This window comes from Gallus gallus, chromosome 12, assembly GCF_016699485.2.
Source record: "Gallus gallus isolate bGalGal1 chromosome 12, bGalGal1.mat.broiler.GRCg7b, whole genome shotgun sequence".
Classification (NCBI taxonomy): Eukaryota; Metazoa; Chordata; class Aves; order Galliformes; family Phasianidae; genus Gallus; species Gallus gallus.
This window is the reverse complement of record NC_052543.1, coordinates 9,900,532-9,918,993: the sequence shown is the minus strand read 5'-3', so window position 1 is coordinate 9,918,993 and position 18,462 is coordinate 9,900,532. Positions and strand designations below refer to the sequence as shown.

Below are 18,462 nucleotides of genomic sequence, written 5' to 3'. Positions count from 1 at the left end.
TTGCAGCTGTGCCCTTGCTAATGTTGACATGAGCCGCTCAGTGGAGTGTTAATGCCAGTCTGAAGGCATGTTCCTCCTCTCACGGCCACTGAGCTTTTCAGGTTCCCTGGAGCAAACTTTGGCTGTTGACAGCATCAGGTGTCTGGTCTGGATGGGGGTGCAGGCGGGTGAAAATAGATGCTGCTTTGAGCAGGGGCTGCCTTGCCAGGGGGCATTCTCCAGCTGAGTGTAGCAAGGATTTTACTGTAGGGCTCTGGAGATCGCAGCTAGCCAAGCCACACATGAAACAAGGAGTTGCTCCCCAGACAACTCTGTGTTTAGTCAGTCTTGAGCACTTGACTTCTCGCTGCTGAGATTTGAATGCTGCACACTGCCTCTGACCACCTGGGGCAAAAGCAATGTTTTGGGAAGGTCAGGTTGGTCCACAGCAGTCTGTTCCTGGGCACAGATGGGAAAGTGATGGGCTTGCTCTCTGCAAAGCAGGCAGAGCTCTGTGATGCCAGGCAGCGTCCCTTCTAATCAGATAGGCTTGGAGGAACGTCTTGATTTGAAAAGGGCACAGTGGGCCAGATCCTGATCCAGTTTAATTTGAACACGCTGGGTGCATACTCCGGAGAGAACAGCATGGCTCTGCATCTCATAAAAAGCTTTTTTTCCTCAGCCCAGCATGGAGCATTTTGCCTATGTGGAGTATAAGCCTGATCCTTGTGGGTCCCTTGAGACTCAGGATATTATTCTATGGTTCTATGATGTATATACAAATACATACATTGTATCTGCAGGTACCTTCAGAGAGCCAGCTAACTTGTTAGGGTATGCGAGATGGAAAAAATGGGGAGATAGAAATCCTCCCTCCTTCTTGCAAGCCCTTTCCTGCTTACTGAAAAGGTTATAATCTTGGGAGCTTCTGCCTTTACTGTGATCATAAACAACTATGCAGTGCTAGCATCTCTTTGTGAGTCTGCTTGTAAAATGGCAGATGCCCTCCAAGTACAGGAAGTTCTACCTCCACTACACTGTATTTTTTCCCCAAACAAATGCCATAGCCACTTGAAAAAAATAGCATGTACATCATTTCTGGACCAGTATTATTTCAATTTCTCTCATAGCAGATTTTGGCTGGAACTTTATCCATCTATCTCCTGTGTGCTTACTGGAGAGCTGGCTTGGAAGCTGGTTGTCAAGAACTTCTGCAGCACAGCAGTGCTCAAGAGGAATTGGCAGTATTGGATAGTGTTACCTTGTCCTAGAGCAGACCAACCAGCTGCAGTTGAACCAGGAGGACCATTTCATGTGTTTATGGCTCTGTCTTTGTTGACCACAGCTGAATTCCAGCATGCAATTTCAATCATTGAAACAGTATGAGAATATGCATATGGAAGTTCTATATCTATAGTTACGGGCATGTAGACTGCTACCTCTTGTGCCAAGCTGCGTGGGGAATGCACTCCAAACTTCCTAGTATTTTTCCATCCCCTGAGATACTTCACCACTTAACAATGGAGAGCCGAAATTGGATCAGACTTCTGCTGTATTTTGCATCTATTATGCAGTTCATGCTGCCATGACTGATTTAATGTCTCCATTATCATGGAGCACTGGTCTGCCAATGACTTCAGCCATCCACCACACTCCTCAGCCATAACTAAATGTCTTTAGGGAGCCTCGAGGGGCTGCTGAGCACTGCATCTTTATAGCAAAAGCTCCTTGGAAGCAGACTGTGCTTCTTTCTGCTCATCTCACAAGTCACTTCCCACTAAAGGTAAGGAGGAGTGGGTTGTGGGGGAAACCTAGAGAAGATGCCAGCTTTCTCTTCTGGGTTGTCTGGTGCTCAGGGAGACTTGAAAATAACAGTTCTGCTTAAAAGATGCTGAAAATCTTCAGGCTCATCAAACCACGCAGAAACACAGCTGTAAGAGTGCCAGCAGTCCCTATAAGACAGTACATGTTTATTTTCAGAGTCAACAGATATTAGCCCTCTTCAGACGCAGGTTGCTCCCTCTGCCCTGGAGTTGACTGCATCCCAGCTTAGCCAACTGCTAAGGAACCAGGAGTTTCTCTCAAAGAAACACTGAGCTTTCCAGTTTAGCAAGGAAAAGTATAACCCATGAGCTACTCAGGGCTTTTTCCAGAGAAGACACTTTGTTCACTGGGGATCCGTCACTCCCTCTAAATGCTATCTCAGGTTCCTATACAAGGAGAAAAGCCAGTGGGGTCTGGGCATCGAGAGTACTAGCAGGCCTTCATTACCCTGAATAGCATCACCTGGGCTCACCACCCCACACCCATGGCCCAGGTGTTCTATTTAAGCTCCATCTGGGAGTAGAAATCTGTTGGGCTTTAGCCTGTTTATACTTCTGTTCCTGCAAAAATCTTGAGCAAATCTGAGGTTTGCCTACTCTTATGGTAGCTAGTTTTCTGTATTTTTGCAGATTTTTCCATCTCTCTGCAACATTTTCCAGAACAGCACTTGGCTTTGCTTAGGAACTGAGTTTCTAAGCTCAATGCAGAAATAAGGGTTTTTTTATGTCATGTAGAAAAGCTCAAATGATGTGAAATACCCTCAAGAGATCACATCCTTCCTGGCTGGCAGCTCAGTAGTCACCCCTTGTGCCAGTTGAATGCTGTGACCATCCCTCTGCATGCTTGCTGTAAGACAGAAATGGAATTAGGTTGCTCTTCCTCTAGAGTGGGGAGCTCTGCCCCTGTCATGTGAGGGAACTAGCTTTGGCTTTCAGCTGGAGAGCTGACTGCCACCTTGCCTCAGGTGGCTCTGTTAAAGGTTATTCTGGCCCCTTAATCAAATTTGATATAGCTTTGTTTTCATCTGCCCTCTAGGAGTCCGCTGAGGTTTGCTGTCAGAGCCTGCTGCAGGAGGACAGCATGGCTATTAATGCAGCAATTGGCTCTGCTTTAGTGAGGAGAGGAATGTGGACTATCAGGAGAAGCAGAAGGGGGCATTGTGAAAACTGGGAGAAAAAGTAAAGCACAACTCATGCTTACTTTTCCACTACATCATATCAGGGGATGGGAAGCAATCAGGACCGGTAACAGCACTGTGTCCCAGGTGAGCAGCATCCCCTAAGGGGAGGAAGCTGGTGCAGATATGAAGAAAGGCTCAGAGTGATACAGAAAATCTTGCTCCCACTCCTGGGCTCTCTGTAGAGCAGATTCAGTTTCCCTCTAATTACAGCACATCCTGGAAGGAACCAACTGCTCCAGGTTTCTCCTCTTGAAGTGTTTATTATATGTTTTTCCCAGCACGATTTTGGATGAGAGCAGACGCCACAGAGCAGCTGCGTGCCTGGGCTAAATGAGAATAGTGGGTGCTCACCCCTTCTTGGTACCATCAGAATGTTTCAGTATTCCAGCATTAAAAAGGCTAACTCAGCAAACAAGCTTATATAAAGCTTGCCAGAGACTGAAATAAATTCACATTATAATAAGGGAGAGGTTAAATCCTTCCTTGTGCCTAAGAAAGGAGGGGCAGGGGAGTCTCAAGCCCTCCCCTCAAGGTGGGACAAGGTGCCAAAAAGCTGCTCAGTCTCACAGCAGATGGGGTTAAACCACTTGGTGTGCCACAAACCTGCTGTGTCACTGAGTGTCTGTCCCAAAAAGCCAGCAATCAGAGTAACTGGGCAAGGTCACAAAGTAGCTTGTTTTCCTTCACCTGCTGTAATAATGGTCACAGATAGCTTTCTGTTGTTTGGACTATTGTGAGAGGGCAAACAGCATAAGGTTAAACCGTTTCCCTAGTGCTAGTGACATCCTACAATTCTAACATTGCAAGAGCTTAACATCTGACTGCTTATTTGTTCTGCTTATTGCTTATTTTCTTTCTCTGCTGAGCAAGGCCAATAGATCACTTTCATCTTTGTAGGTGAATTCAATTTTGCTGTATTTAGGAGAATAAAACTTCTTAACAGCATATTTCAAATTGATGTGTTGCGTTTGTCTTTTTTTTTTAACTGGAGCTTCAAAACAAATTCTATTTCTGCTGAGATTAGACTTGTGCTTAATTTATTTTTAATTAACAACTGCTAGGCACCAAATTCTTTCCTTTAGCTATCACCTTGTTCCTCTACTTCAGTAGCATTTGTTTGCAAGTATTGTGGAACACAATGTGACCCTTACATTGAAATCAGAAAGCTGGTTCAATTTCCTGAAGGCAAAAGCTGTTACGGTAACTTACAGGGAGAGCCAGCAGAAGGATTTCCAGTTTTGCCAGCCTAAAATACACACTTCCTTTTTGATTCCCTCTAATAGACGTAACTGTGAAATTGAACAATTTAGAAGGAGAACAGAAAAGCACAGATAATGGTAATACCTAGAAAAATTTCTCCTGCTATCACTTTTCTCAATGGCTTTGAAGCAGCTATAAAAAGCATTTAGTGCAATTGCAAAGCCCCTTTTACCAATGCTCTGAACATCACTGGAGAACAAACCCCAGGTAGGGGGGCTGGAGAAGATCAAAGGAGAAATGGCAAGCCATTGCCTATAAAGCTGTCAATACCTCGGGAGAGCTGAGCCAGCCATCCCTATTTGAAGCAGTGTAAAATGAAGACATGGGCTGCTCTGTGTTTAAGCTTATGCCATTTCTAAAGAGCACTGGTCTTTCCCATCCCTACTGGTTGCTCTGTGCTTTGCTGGCTTATCAATGTTACCACTAATTTTATTTCATTTTCTCGTCTAAGATACATCTTCTCTTTTCATATTCCCCTTCTCTCGATGTATAATGTCAAAATGAATCCACGCAGCACCAAGGAGCACCATGAGCCTCATAGGAAGTGCTGTTCCTGCATGGTTCCCTTTCCCCTGATGCGAGGCCGTGTAATTCATGAGGGCATCTCAGCACTTCCTTTGATGCCATTGGGCTGCTGGAGACACTGGATCCAGTTTCTAAGATTTGGGGGCTGGATGTGGCAGGGTCAGGAGATCTGAAAGGCTCTTAGTTACTTGCTCATAGTAAGCCACCTGCATGCTGAGACAGCCAAATTACCAGCAGAAAAGTGAAAAATGACAAGAGCATTCATTAAATGCCATGCATGGGCTAGAGCCTGAGTGCACTGAGGGGTTTTTATCTCAGCAAAGGACTAAGCGGCAGCTCAGAAGTTCCTGCTGCATTTCCTGCTCGGTGGGGGCTGGGGGCTGCATTGATTCTGGAATAAAAAGGACTTTCAGAGTGCTGGAGGATGTGGTCCAAAAGAAGCCAAAAGCGAGTGCTTTGGTTCATGCCTGCTGGCTTTGCCTTGCTGTGCTGGGTAACGGGTGCTGCCAGCCCATCACCTGCCCTTGTGGGGTAACTGCTGCATGGGGGTGGGTGATAGAGGGAAAAAGACAGCCAAAAAAAAAAAGCCCCCCCCCAAAAAAAGTCGTTAATTGCCCCAAGGAGTGGTGATGGTCTGGCAGGAACTACAAAGGCCAGTATTGATTGTACCGAAGACCTGGGACTGGCTGTTTCGGCTCACTACAATCATAGAATCATTAAGGTTGGAAAAGACCTCTAAGAACATCAAGTTCGACCACCCACCTACCACCACTACTAAATCCTGTCTCTCAGTGCCACATATACATATTTCTTGAACACCTCCAGGGATGGTGACTCCACCACCTCCCTGGGCAGCCCATGCCAGTACCCCACCACTCCCTCAGAGGAGCTTTTCCTAATATCCAACCTGAACCTGTGACTTGAGGCCATTCTCTCTCATCCTATTGAGAGGGTGTGGTGGGCCCTGGCAAGGCACCTGTGTTCATCTGTGGAAACCATCTGAAAAGCCATCATGTTCAAGACAGCAGAAAATACCATCAGGTTTCAGGAGATTCACTTTTCAACTGAAGAACATGCGGTTCTTGCAGGGAAAAGAATAAAAAACACCTTTATGTGGGGGATAGGGATGTCTGGATCTAAAATCCTGACTGCCTCCAGACCTGTTGTTTCAGGCTGAAGGGCAGCACCACAGCTTATGAGATGGGAGATGGACAACAGCACACCTCCGCCCTGTGTGCTGAGGAGAGGAGCAGGTGAAGAACCACCTGCAAACCTTCCGAACCCAGAAGGCAACAAAAACGGCATGTGTGAAGGCATTTGGTGAGGCCATGGCAGCGCTGCTTCCTCCTCACACGGAGCGTGAGGTGTGTGATTTTGGTGTTGCCTACCCTCCTGGAGCTGCGTGGTGAGAGAAAATTATTTTGGAACCAAAGAAAAAGGCTCCTCGTGATTGCTGTGAGGGAAGGCTTGGAAACACGAGCTTGCTGCCCAGCGGAAAGGGACTGATGCGATTCTGGGTCCTTCAGCTCGGAGTCCCGTCGTGTTTGCAGCCCGGTGACACTCGGGACCGGGTCTTCGGTGCGTGACTCTCCTGTGGCGGCAGCCCTCCCGCCCTCGCCCGCTTTCCCGCCGCGGGGGGGCAGGTCACCCTCCGCCCGCGCACGCAGCCGCGCCGCCGGCGCTCGTTGTGTGGTGGGGCGCGAGGGGCCGCGCTCTGCAGCCGGGGGCGGCGGTGGCTCGGCGGGCGCGAACTGGGGGGCCGAGCACCGGCTGCGCGCCGCCCCCGCGGCCGCCTCGGAACCTTCCCCCGCCCTCGGAGCGGCGGGAGGAGGCGGCGCCGGGCGGCGGGATGCAGCGCGGGGCCGGGCGGCGGGCGGGCGCGGCGGCGGCGAGGGGCAGAGCCCGGCGGGCTGCGGGGCGGCCCCGCTCCCCGTGAAGAGGCGGCGCGGCAGGGCAGCGGCCGCCGCCATGCAGCCGTTGCACCGGGCCCCGGCGTTGCTGCCGCTCCTCCTGGCTACCGGTGAGTGAAAGATGGGAGAGGGGGGCCGAGGGGTGCCGGCTGTGAGCGCCGGTGGTGGGTGTGGGCCGTCCTTCCCTTTGGGGCACTGCAGCTCCGCGGGTGGCTGCCCATCGCCCCGAGCATCGCGGTGCCCCGGGACGTGTGTTGCGTCCTCCCTCGGCACCAGGCAGCACAGCTCGCGGGGCTGGCTGCTGTCCACTGGGCACCAGCACACCCTGAGGGTGGCGGGCCGCCCCCGGGCACCAGAGCCCATAGCGTGGGTCGGCTGATGCTCCCCCGTAGGGTCCGGTCATGGTGTACGTCGCCCGCTGCCCTCCGCAGTGCTCCGGCACGGGAGACCTTGCCGCGCCAGGGCTGCCCCCAAACCGCTCTCCTTGGACGGACGGCTTCTTGTGGCGCCGTGGGGGTTTTACTGCCTAGCGCCAAACTGCCACAAAGGAAGGGGGAACCACAAATTGCTCCGCGTTCCCCCCGAGTCTCCTCTTGAAATTCGGAGGAGAGGTGGCGTGCCAGGGAAAGGCAATTAAGTGTAGGAATAATTGCGCTCGGAGTGGTTGCGAGGGCTGAGCTCCTATTTTTAAATAATCTGGGGAGATTTCCCAACAAAGGGCTTCGGGACTCGTGAGGCTGGGATTGCGCTCTCCCTCCCTACCACCATCTCTTTTGTACCGAAATCTGGTTTGAGTGAGGCTGAGGAGCAGGAGTTCAGAACAGGGACATCTCAAGTGTGGGGGAGTCTTTGTCTTGAGTCATTCTGGCAGGGAGGGAAGGGCTGATTTCCCAACCAGTCTCTGTCTTCCAGCACGACCGAGCTGTGATACAGTGACATGCAGCCCCCCGCCGTGCCTATCTCATTACCCCAATCTCCTGAAAATGTTCGTGGGGGAATGTGCCATCTGTAAGAGCTGCGGAACCGCTCTGCCCCTGAGCGGCTGGCTGTACGGTGCCTCGCCCCTGTGGTCCGGGGCTCCCTAAAGAGAAGGGATAAAGCCTTTTAGGTTTGCAAACAATAGTGAGCTTAAAGAGCAAAACGGATCAGAAAACCTGTTGTGGTGCTGTGCCAATACTTTGTGGCACCGATGCAATAAGCTGTGCCTGAGCTGAGCTGGGAAATGGCTCTGTGGGTTTCTTGAGGTAGGTTGCCCGCGTTAGGGGCACAGCTGGCCAAAGTCCTTCGGCTGCGTCTCATCACCTGTGCTCCCTATTCCTGCCAACCATCCGCTGAGCAGTGTGCGTGGGGAGAACCTGCTGAATTCTCACCCACCGTTCTGCTAGCACAGCCTGGCCCCGTCCCCATTGCTCGAAAGCTGTGTTTGCTCTGTGGAGGATGGACAGTGACCTCATGGTGGTTTTAAAATCCGGCGGCCAAAGTGACTACAGCTGATGCTGCTGTGCTGAGGGAGTGTTTCCTCTTCTGCTGAGACTGCTGGAAACTTTCTAGCGTTGCTATCCAGACGGTGATGATACAGAGGATTTGGGTCCTTGGATTTCTGTGATCTCTCTGCTGCCCTAGCAGAGAGGCATAGAGATGGGAGGCAAGGGGCAGCTCAGTTCCTAATCCAGTGAAACGGGTAATCCTGGTGGGATGTGGTGGCTTTGGTGGGCTGGACTTGGTTAGCCAAGCATCTCTGGAGAAATCTGGATCCCTACCTAGATTGGGAGGAATCTCAAATTGTAGACGAAGACTGCTGAGAATTTATAAACTGAGCCTCATTTTGGTTGGCAGCTTTGCTTAGTGGTTTAGGAGCTGTTCCAGGCTGGAATAATTAAGTGTGCTGTGGTCTCGCTCCTCCAGTCCCTCAAGACAGGCATGGTTAAAGCCTGAGAGCTGCAGGGGCTGATGCCTCCCTCCGGGGTCAGGAGCCTCCACAGACCTGCAGGATGGGCTGAAACACAGCATGCACTGCAGCAGGGCCCCAGCAGTGGGCTGGGCAGTGGCAGTCTGCTGGTGGAGCATGGAAACACCTTCACAGGTTCCTAGTATCTGAACACCTTTGCTTTTGCAATTAGGAAAACGATGTGGTTAAAAGCAGAGGGAGGGAGGAGGAAAGTGGTCTTTTCCCTCTCGTTGTCCCCTGAGGTGCTTGTCTGCATATGGGCTATTTATTATTATTTTTTCCCTTCTGCTTGCTTAGAAGATTCGTTAACACCGTGTGAATGAGCCTGAGCTGAGGGAATATAAATCAGGATGGATGAAAATTCCCTGTAGTCAATTTTTCCTTGGCCTCTTCAGTGCCATAAGGAAATGTTCATTTAATTATAGGCATCAGGGGTAGAAATAACTACATTAAGCCCTCACGGGGAAGCTGCAGGCAAAAAGCTACAGATCAGAGCACACCAAAGTTTTTTTCCCTCTGCTCAGCGTGGGAAGGCACTCCGGCATTTTGTGGGTAAATAAAGTGAGCAGCAGCAACAAAGGCGGCCATGGTGAGAGGGGCTGCGGGAAGGTGCATCGCAGCCCACGACTGGCACGCGGGTGAGCTTCCTTCCAGTCCTCGCCAGCAGTTGAAACACGTAATCCCGAAAGAATGGAGAGATGCTATTTGTCAGCCACACGAGCACAGCCCAGTCAGAGTCACGCAGAGACAGAGCAGACACGTGCGCCGGTTTGTGTGGGGGGCCAGGGATGCTAACAAGGAAGGTGTGCCCTAATGATACCCCCTGTGCCTTGCCGAGCTCAGAATCTGGAGGTACATTCAAGTCCTTTTTTTTGCCGTCAGTAGGCCAGCTTTGCAGCCTTCCCTTTGTGTACTGTAACTGCTCTCGGCTTCTTCTTTTGACCTGGGGCGCTGTGCAGGTAGCTGGTGCCCACGCGTGTGCTCGGGACTGCCGAGGCTTTGCACGAGGCTTTTTTCTTTTTGCCTCGAATGCATGACATTGTTTAGGAATTGGCGCCTCTTGGGGGCCGCACTTAGCAGGGTGATTAACGCTGCGCTGCTGCTGGTGCTGAGCCTAACTGCTTGGCGAGTTCCAGCGTTCTTTTGGCTGAGCTGGATATCAAAGGCTTCAGGCACATTTTCGCCACGCCTGGAGGGATGTCCGCTCTGGTAGCGCTTGCTCTGCTCAGGCAGGGAGGCTCACAGACGGAGCATCCACGCGCCTTTATTTGGTGTGCTGGAAATCAGACCCAGCTCCATGTGGTGCACAGTCCAGATCGAGACTGAGCAAGAAGTGTGAGCCTGGCAAGGTGTTTTTTTGGCAGACGGTTGAAATGTTTTGGGCTTGTGAGAGGGCAAAGCAATCTGTGGGCTGTGTTGTTTTTCTTTTCTCCTAGATCAGTGGCTTTCATCTACGGTTTGTTAACCCCTGGGGGCCTGTGGGCTGCTTTGAGGGGAGCTAGGAAAGGTAACAGAGAAATAAATTCACTTCTCCTGTTTGCAGCTGCCTTCCTGGTGCCGTTTCCCGGGGGCTGCGTCTCCCCCTGAGCTGGGAACTGCCGCTGTTTGTAGGGAGAGGCGCGGAGGAGAGCAGACGTTGCAGCAGTGGAGGAGGGAGGTGTGAAGGCTCCGAGACGATGCGGGAGGGAGCGAAGGCAAACAGTCTGGGAGACTGAAACCGAGCACGGTTGTGATCCTGGCGTCAGTGGCTGACTGAGGGGGGAAGATGGGCTCAGCTGAGTTGCTGTGTCCTTATTCTGTGGTATCACTCCTGTGGAGATGGGTGGTGGTGCTTGGAGCTGTCTTGCCGTTACTGGTGATAATGATGGGAGAGCTGATGCTGGGCTGGGCTAAGGATCCCTGCATCCCTGGAGGTCAGACCCCGGTGCACATCTGCAGTCATCACTAGAAGCGGGTGCATCTTGGGGTAGTGCCTGGCTGCTTCCCAGCATCGTACCTAGGTCTGTGTGCTGTAGGTGTTTCTCTGCTGAAATGTCAGGGGAGCAGGTGTTTGCAGTCCTTTGCAAATGGCAAGGTGGTGCGTGCTCAGTATGTGCAGCCATGCGTGCACTGCACCCCAGTGTTTGAGTTCTCTCATTCTGCCAACTGTAAAGATCTATAAAAGCACAAAGATGCTTGGCACAACTACTGTGTGCTTTAAGATCTCCTTCAAAACAGTCGTGAGGGCTTCTTCAGCTATGCCTTGTCACCTTCTCTTCAATTAGAGCAGTATCTGCGTGTGCTTCTGCATTGCCTTTCCCATTGCTTTGCAAAGCATATTGGGGCCATGGGAAGGTGAATGGGTGCAAGGGATGCAGGATGAGAGACCTGCTTGCTGACAATACTGAGGAGGATGGCAGTCTGATCTTGTTTTCTGAGGCCCTGATTAGAAATGTTCTTAGAGATTAGGGGCCCAGCTGAATTTGTGAGTGGTCTGGTGCAGCGTGGGAGCAGCAACAGGGCTGGGTGGGATCTGGGCTGGAGAGGTGTAGCCATAACTAAATAGCACCAAAGTGACTTCTGTCTCTTACATGGCTGTCATTTGTGCTTCCCTGTGCAAGCTGTGTGGTCAGAGACTCCAGGTGAGAGCTGGGGAATCAGCTGGGACAGCCCACAGCTGAAGAGCATTCAGCTTCTGCACTTTCTCCACTGTCTGCGGCTGGGATCCTGTTTTTGTTATTTCAATTAGCTGTGTGTTTTTTTTTATGTTCTGCAGGCAAGCGTTTGTGAATTGGCTGTTCTGCCCCTGGGCCTCTCTCTTCCCTGCCCTCAGGCCATGCTTCCCAGCTTCTCCTGGAGGTGGTCTGGGGGAGGGAATATCCCTGGCAGATGCTTCACTCATCTGGTCATTGTGTTTCTATCCTAACCGATTATCAACAAATGACCCATTCCTGACCCAGCTCTCCTACAAAATAATGTTGTTTGATAACTGCTGGATTTGGGCTGGGCTTGAAGGGAAGGTCAACAGCAGCAGGGCCAGATGGATGTTGTGGCTGCTGCATTGGGAACGTGGAGATGCCCTGACCCCTCCTCCATATATACCTGCCTGGGTGGTATTGTACAGGCAGGCTCTGCTAGTTGGTGGTGAGAGCCAAGAAAGTCAGAGCGTGTGCTCCAGCAAATGCTTTTCCTCTCAAGCAGGGCTGATCTTGAATGACGGTGGTGTGTTGCAGTTGCAGCACCCAGGAAGGAGAGCTAAATCCAGCTTATCCAGCTGGGGAGAGGGGTGAACTGGTGGGCACTCAAGCCGCTCTGGAACTCAATCCCGTGTGATTGATGTCTTGTGGAATGTTGGTATATTTCCTTGAAGATAAAACTGAGGTTTGCTTGTTGTTAATCAAAAAGCAAGACAATTTTAAAGACTGTTTGACACAGTCACAGTTAGCTTCCATTCCATGTCCCCAAATCCCTCCTCTAATTTCAGCTGGATACAGAAATAACCGATTTCCTCTTTCACTTCTAGCCCCATTCAGTATGCCAATTGGGAGCTTTTAAAACAGCTGCCCCATCCTGTGGAGAGGTGGCTTGCCTTGTGCCAAGGGGATAAAGTGCTTCTTGACTACCTAATATAGAAAATACTTTGGGGTTCTCCTAGAATTGCTCAGAAACCAGAAGCTGCTTTTATTGACAGCACTTTGGGAGATAGGTTGAAGGTATTCTTTTCTCAGATTTTTTTTTTTTCTGCCACTGAGCAAAACTCCTCCATCTGCCTTGTCTGGGCTGGTATGTCATATCCTCAGCTATGCCGAACAGAGCAAGCCTCACTGCTGTGAATTGGAGCCGTTTTCTGAGGCACTGGTGGGATCAGCAACCAGCAAACTCATTCCATGTGTATGCTCCAGCCTTGTACTTTTCCAGCTGCCTTGGGAAGGTAACACTGCGGTATTACTCTTGTTGAAATCTCCCCCATTCCCTTCCTTGCAGAGGTGAAGCATCTGAAGCAAGGTCACTGCTCCCTCCACGTGTTACATCTGAGGGTGCTGGCAGCTGGAGAGCTCGGGAGTTTGCAGCCAGCGCAGGAGCTTCTGTGCTGCTTCTGCTGCACACTCCCTGCCTTTGTTCCCTCTCCTGGCTCTGCCTACCTCTCCCACTTTCTCTCCTTTCTCACCCCTCCTCTCTGTGAGCTGGGCATAGTATTGACTCCCCTCCTCACATCCTTGCCATTTCATGAAGGCTGACTGCCCTCTTTAGCATGCAGAGCCTCATCTCCTCCAGGTTACGCAGAGGTGCCGCAAAAATAGAAACGAGAGACAAACGCCCCATTGAAGCAGCTGGCGAGTCCTGGCTCAGTTCCCTGCTCCCTCCCTTCTACAGTCACAGGGTTTTATTCGTTTGTGTTTCTTTTTTTCCTACTGATGGATATGCCTTTTAATATACCATACTGGGAGGCTGATGGAAGTCACCTGATCTCCATTCCTCATCCTAGGAGGAAAATGGCTATCCACTGATTCCTTGGGTTATATTTCTCGACTCTGCTTCCCTGCCTCCCGTTCAGCCTGTGCTTTGATTCTTTCTTTGCCTCCGAGTTGACAGCTGCACTGAGCTCCTTTATCAGATGCTTGGAAGGGGGGGGGGGGGGGGGAGGTGGCAAATCATTGTTTGGTGCCCCAAACCCAGCATTTGGGTTGTTACCACTGCTGCTGTAGAAAGTACAAAGTGGAAAAGGTTCCTGGTGATGTTTGGGATGGTGCTGAACGGGGGGTTTCCCCATGCCAAATGCTCTGTCATGTGCTTGTGGGTCAGGCCCCAAGCTGATTTCCTACCCTAGATCCACTCCAGGAAAACCTGGCTTGCTTGGGCTGTTCCTATTAGTGACTCACTCTTAGTGATGAGATGGTGTAGTTTTATCTTGGGCTGAGGAGAGCAGAGTAGCCCAGTAAACAAGATAATGCAGCTTAAGGGGTTTAAACTGTGTAAACATTTCAGAGTTAAATGAGGGTATACAAAGTCCCAGGGCCTGAGCTTCCTGGAGGAATGGGATTAGCTCTCTGGGTCTCCAGCCTCATCTGCCATGAGGTGTTTGTTGTAGGGTACTGAGATGGGCTGTGGCCTGCAGGCAGCCCTAATGGTGTGTGGATGGTGGAAACAGTGGCCATCTTTGGAGCTGGCACACAGCTGTGCCTTGAGGCTTTGCCTAGCTGGCTGCAAGTGGCTGTTGTGGTGTGGCTAGAAAGTTGAGAGTCACATCAGCCACATCTGTGTTCACAGGAGTTGGAGGAAACTGAGGCATTGGGACAGATGAAGAGCTAAAGTAGGATCAAGCTGTTAGTTTTGCTCTGAGCTACACCCAATTTTCCATGTGGCCTTGGACCTGCTGTAATCTCTCTCCATCCTTCATCTCCACTTCTCTTGATAACTTTGAGAACAGCATTCCCTTTCTACCTTCCGCTGCTCTCTGTCATATTTGCTTAAGCTGTAAGCTCCTCCAGATAAGTGCTGTCTCTGGCTCAGCTGCATGGGGCTCTCTGTTAGTGATGCAGACACTGCCAGGTGTCTTATGTCAGGTCGGGAAAGCCCAGCCTTGGCACCAGTGCTTCAGAGCCTGCTGGGCACCACTGAAACAGCACAGGGCTGGCCTAGCTGGGGCTCTCCGGACCACTGCTCCTACCCCTGAGGTCTGCAAGTTCATTTCCAGCCACAGACATCACTGTGTGTATTGCTCTTTGGGAATTGGCCTGCCTGCAGGGATGTCTAGGGTGCCTTGGTTAGCCCTGTGGTGCTGCGGTAGCCTCCTGCCCCTGTGATGCTCAGCCTCCTCTGCCGTTTGCTTTTTATTGCTGTGCTGGCCTCAGCTGATCTTGCCTTGGATCAATAAAACAAACAAATGAGACAGAGAAGTGCAGAAGCCGGGCTCAAGTGAATATGGGAAAGAGTAACCAATATTGTTTTTTGTTCAGTTCAGAGAATTGCAGAAATAGATGGAGAAGGTCAGAGCAAGCACAAGGCATTTCTGGGCTTCCAGCATTACCAGGACAGGATTGGTAACCAACCTGGCAAGTGAGCAGCAGTCTCAAAGTTTTTTTTTTTTGGGGGGGGTCTAAGAAGCCAATGTTTTCAGTGAAAGCACAGGGACCGGCCCATCTTCTGTCACCTCATAACTTTTCCTGGTACTTGCACTGATTTGAATTTGTCCTTCTTGGATGTGGTGGGAAGGAACCTTAGGAAGTTGCCCAGTCAGTGTCCTTGCCTGAAGGCAGATTCAGCGCTGCCTAACTCATTTCAGGCCACGTGTATCCAAATCTGCATGCAGCATTCAGATGATGTCTCAGCAGTGCTTTTTAAGATATCTGTTTCAAATGCTTCAGGACTGCAAGCATTTTCACGTGTGCATTCTGGTGATATCTCAGAGCTCTTTCTGATACAGGTGTTTGTCATCTTAAGTTGTTTCTAATAGATAGTTTCCTATCTTATATCGGAGAATGGCTGGTGCTAGTTCTCAGGGTGGTAACTTAGAACTTTGCAGCATTCCTTTTTTTCTAACAATTCTGTTATTTCCATCCTTGGGGTCACCTGGCTCTACTACAGTCTTTCTGTGCAGTGAGGATATCTCCTAGCTTTGTTTCCTTGGCTAATTTTATGATTTTATTCCCAATTTTTGTACCAAGGTCACTTAAAACGTTGAACAGCACCAGGTCCAAGGACAAACCTTGAGGATTTCCTCTAATAGCTTCTCTGGCACAAGCCTCTGTCAGTTTTCCTATAGCCAATGCCTTACAGTTGCCTTACAATTTCTCAACGAGTTGCTGTCTTTCTTTGCTTCTCTTGTAATTCTGCATGGGCCATCCTATCAGATATTTTACTGAAGCCCAGATGGAGTAGATCTACTGCACTTCTTTTGTCTGGAAAATCAGTTATCAAAGAAAGATACCAAATTAGTCTTCATTTCAGCTTATTCAATTAGTTCAGTTCAGTGACTTTTTCATTTAAAACTGAGAAACTGAGTATAAGCTGAGGAAGCAGGAAAGCTTGTCTTTTTTTTTTTAATCTATGAATAAAAATCAGCTGTGAAAGGATGAGATCCTCTAGTTTTAATGTGCTGAAGAACAGAGGGCTGGGAAGCAATTGGTTCAGTTCACCCAAATTAGTTACTTCCCTTGCTTAACAAAACTGCTTTAAATGCAAAACATGTTTTGGGAAATGTAGTTTTTCCTTATGTCTCCATACTTATGGTGGTATTTATTGGTTGAATAAAGCCAAATTCCAGATGCTGTTTTCTTGCATTTTGATTGAAGCTTGATATACATGTGAATGTACCTTGACACAAATCACAGTTAAAGTCTCATCTAGGAATCAAGAAGTGTCAGTCAAACTTTCTAATAAGTAAAATGGAAATACCAAGTATATAATTGTTTAAACAAAAGTGTTAAATGTCACCTGCCTCCCCGCTTAACAGTCAGTAGTTTTTTGCTGTTAGTTTGCCTTAATTCTTACCTGTGATAGTCAGCTTATCCTTAGGAAAACAAAAAATGTGAATGCAAAATTAAGTTCAAATCAATGGCTTAAAAATAGATTTCCAGGCTGCTGATTTAAAACATGATGAATATTGATGATTTAAATAATTTTGGTTTAAATCAATCCCCCTGCATATAATATAGCTGCAGACTGGGAGCACTAGGATGAAATCTTGGCTGGGTGACAGTTGAATAGGAAACTCATTGACTTGCAGAGCCAGGATTTTATGCCTTCAGTATAAGACGTTCTACCTCCTCTGCAGGATGGATGACTAACAAGGCAACCCATCCTTTCAAGGAGGCAAAAAGCCCCCAGAAGGCTGCCCCATCACTGCTCCACTGAAGTGCCCAAGGCTGAGCAGCTGTCTGGCACTGACTCTTCCTGGATGTGAACGCTCCTCTGTACGCTTGTGAACGTTTCCCCACATAGTCTGATTTTCCTCCTCAGCTGACAGTGCAGCCCATCTGAGGGGCGAGTTACCCGAAAGGCAGGTTGGTTTAGCAGGAGCAGGTTCTATAGAGAAGAGCAGCTTGCTGGCTGTCAGTTCCCTTTCTCTGATATGGATTTATTGTCACTGTGCAGGAACTTTGTGCCTCTGCCTTGCCTCCTCGGAGGAACCGACCACTGATGGCCTCACTTCAACTTCCCTGCTGGAATTTGCTGTTATGTCCCACCTAGAGGCAATGAATTCCCATGAGCAGACGAGCCCCGAGACTGCAGAGCCTGATCTCATCCCTGGCTCTCTGCATGCTGCCCCAGGATCAGGCTTTGCCAGCGAGGAAAATGAGGAGTCCAAGATTTTACAGCCTCCACAGTACTTCTGGGAAGATGGGGGAGAGCTCAACGAATCCAGCTTGGACTTGGGACCAGCAACAGGTAGGCTATTCTTACCCCATTCTTACTCTCTGCCAGGGCTCCGGGGAGGCAAAGGGATGCAGGGATCTGTTTTCCTGCTTTGACATAACTCTCCCTAAGAGGGGCTGAGATTAAACGTCAGCTCTATTTTCTCACCTCAGCGCCTGATGTGTCCCCAGTGAACCCTGAGCAAGCACAGGCTTTAGAAACCATGTTGCAGCTGAGTCTTTTTTCCTGAGCTGCTGTGAGGTTCCCCAAACTGGGGAAAGTATTGCTTCCACCTAGTTTTCCATTTGCTTCAAGCCTTCTCTCTCTCTCCCCTTTCTGTTGCTGTCAGTTAATTGTGATCTGAAGGTCTCGTGACCCGGGCTCAGAGATCAAGACCATCTTAGGATTTGGGTCCTGGCAGGATCCCCCAGGCCAAATCCTGGATTCCTCCCTGTGACTTCAGTAGGGATTTGACCTGACTGAAGACAGCAGCTGCCCCATTGCTTACACTGTCCTCCCTGCTCCCCGCTGAGCAAATGAACTGTCTTAGCATTTCTGCTTGCTGTCCTCTTTGGGTAGTTTTCACTATTGATCCCCTCAGTGGTCTCTCCCCACATCCACTGTTGGCTTTGAGATGCTCGCAGGGTGAATGATAGGAGGAAGGAGGAGGCGTCTCTGCAGGGTTTCCAGTAGCTTAGGGGATTATTTTGCGTGCTCCTGCTCTTAAGTGTTATGTGAGGCATGTATTAAATGTTACCAGGGGCCAAGTCTGCAGCCCTATCCCTCCTCACTTATCCGGTATCACCGTGTCCCTCTCAGCAGGTCTGACACAGGTCTGGATTTAGAAGGCACAAGTCTTGTGTTAGTCTTATCTTCATACCCATTTCTGACCTTAAAAAGACCTGTGCTCACAGAGGGGTGAGAACTGCTGCAGTAATTAGCAGCACTATAGCTCAGGCTGCCTGCTGAGGCCCCAGGCATGCTGTGGAGGGCAAGGGCCTTCCCAGCCTATGTCTCTGAAGCCCTTTCCTCACTGGTGTTGCCCTTAAACTCAAGTAGCCATGTTCTTGCTGTCCTGCTGTTCATGCAGCTCCTGGGTCCTTGCAGTCTTGGCTGTGGGGAAGCTGTGCAGATGCTTCCTCTGCGGTGATGCTCTTGGTGGATGTTGCGCGTTCCCACCAGTGCATCCTTGGGACATGCTCTGGCTTAATCTCTCTCACAAGCTGGCAGCATGCTCAGCAACGCTTTTATTTGTGTGCCAGGAGGCACCTGCATGTACTTGCAGCTCTGGACGTGACTTGGAGAACAGCATGTGCTTGTGCATTGAGACTGAGATGCACTGGGTACCGAATCCAGCCTTGCCTCTTGCACGTGCCTCACCCCATTTGTATGCAGAACACGTTCACCTCTCTTTCCGTTCTCGCCTGCAGTGCTTTCCTACATGAACAGATGTGCTCTTTCAGCTGTCCTTTACGCATACCCTGCCCTATCTGCTGCCCAGC

The 18,462-nt window shown here is 49.9% G+C and overlaps 1 protein-coding gene across 1 annotated transcript in view; it reads left to right on the top strand.

The window, feature by feature from the left end:
* Positions 1-6,707: 6,707 nt before the first annotated feature.
* PODXL2 (podocalyxin like 2) overlaps positions 6,708-18,462 on the top strand; it is a 32,031-nt gene continuing 20,276 nt past the window's right edge. The window contains exons 1-2 of the mRNA XM_001234025.7: positions 6,708-6,788; positions 16,700-16,993. Coding sequence (XP_001234026.6) covers positions 6,737-6,788; positions 16,700-16,993 — 346 coding nt within the window. The 5' untranslated portion in view covers positions 6,708-6,736. The remainder of the gene's footprint in view (positions 6,789-16,699; positions 16,994-18,462) is intronic.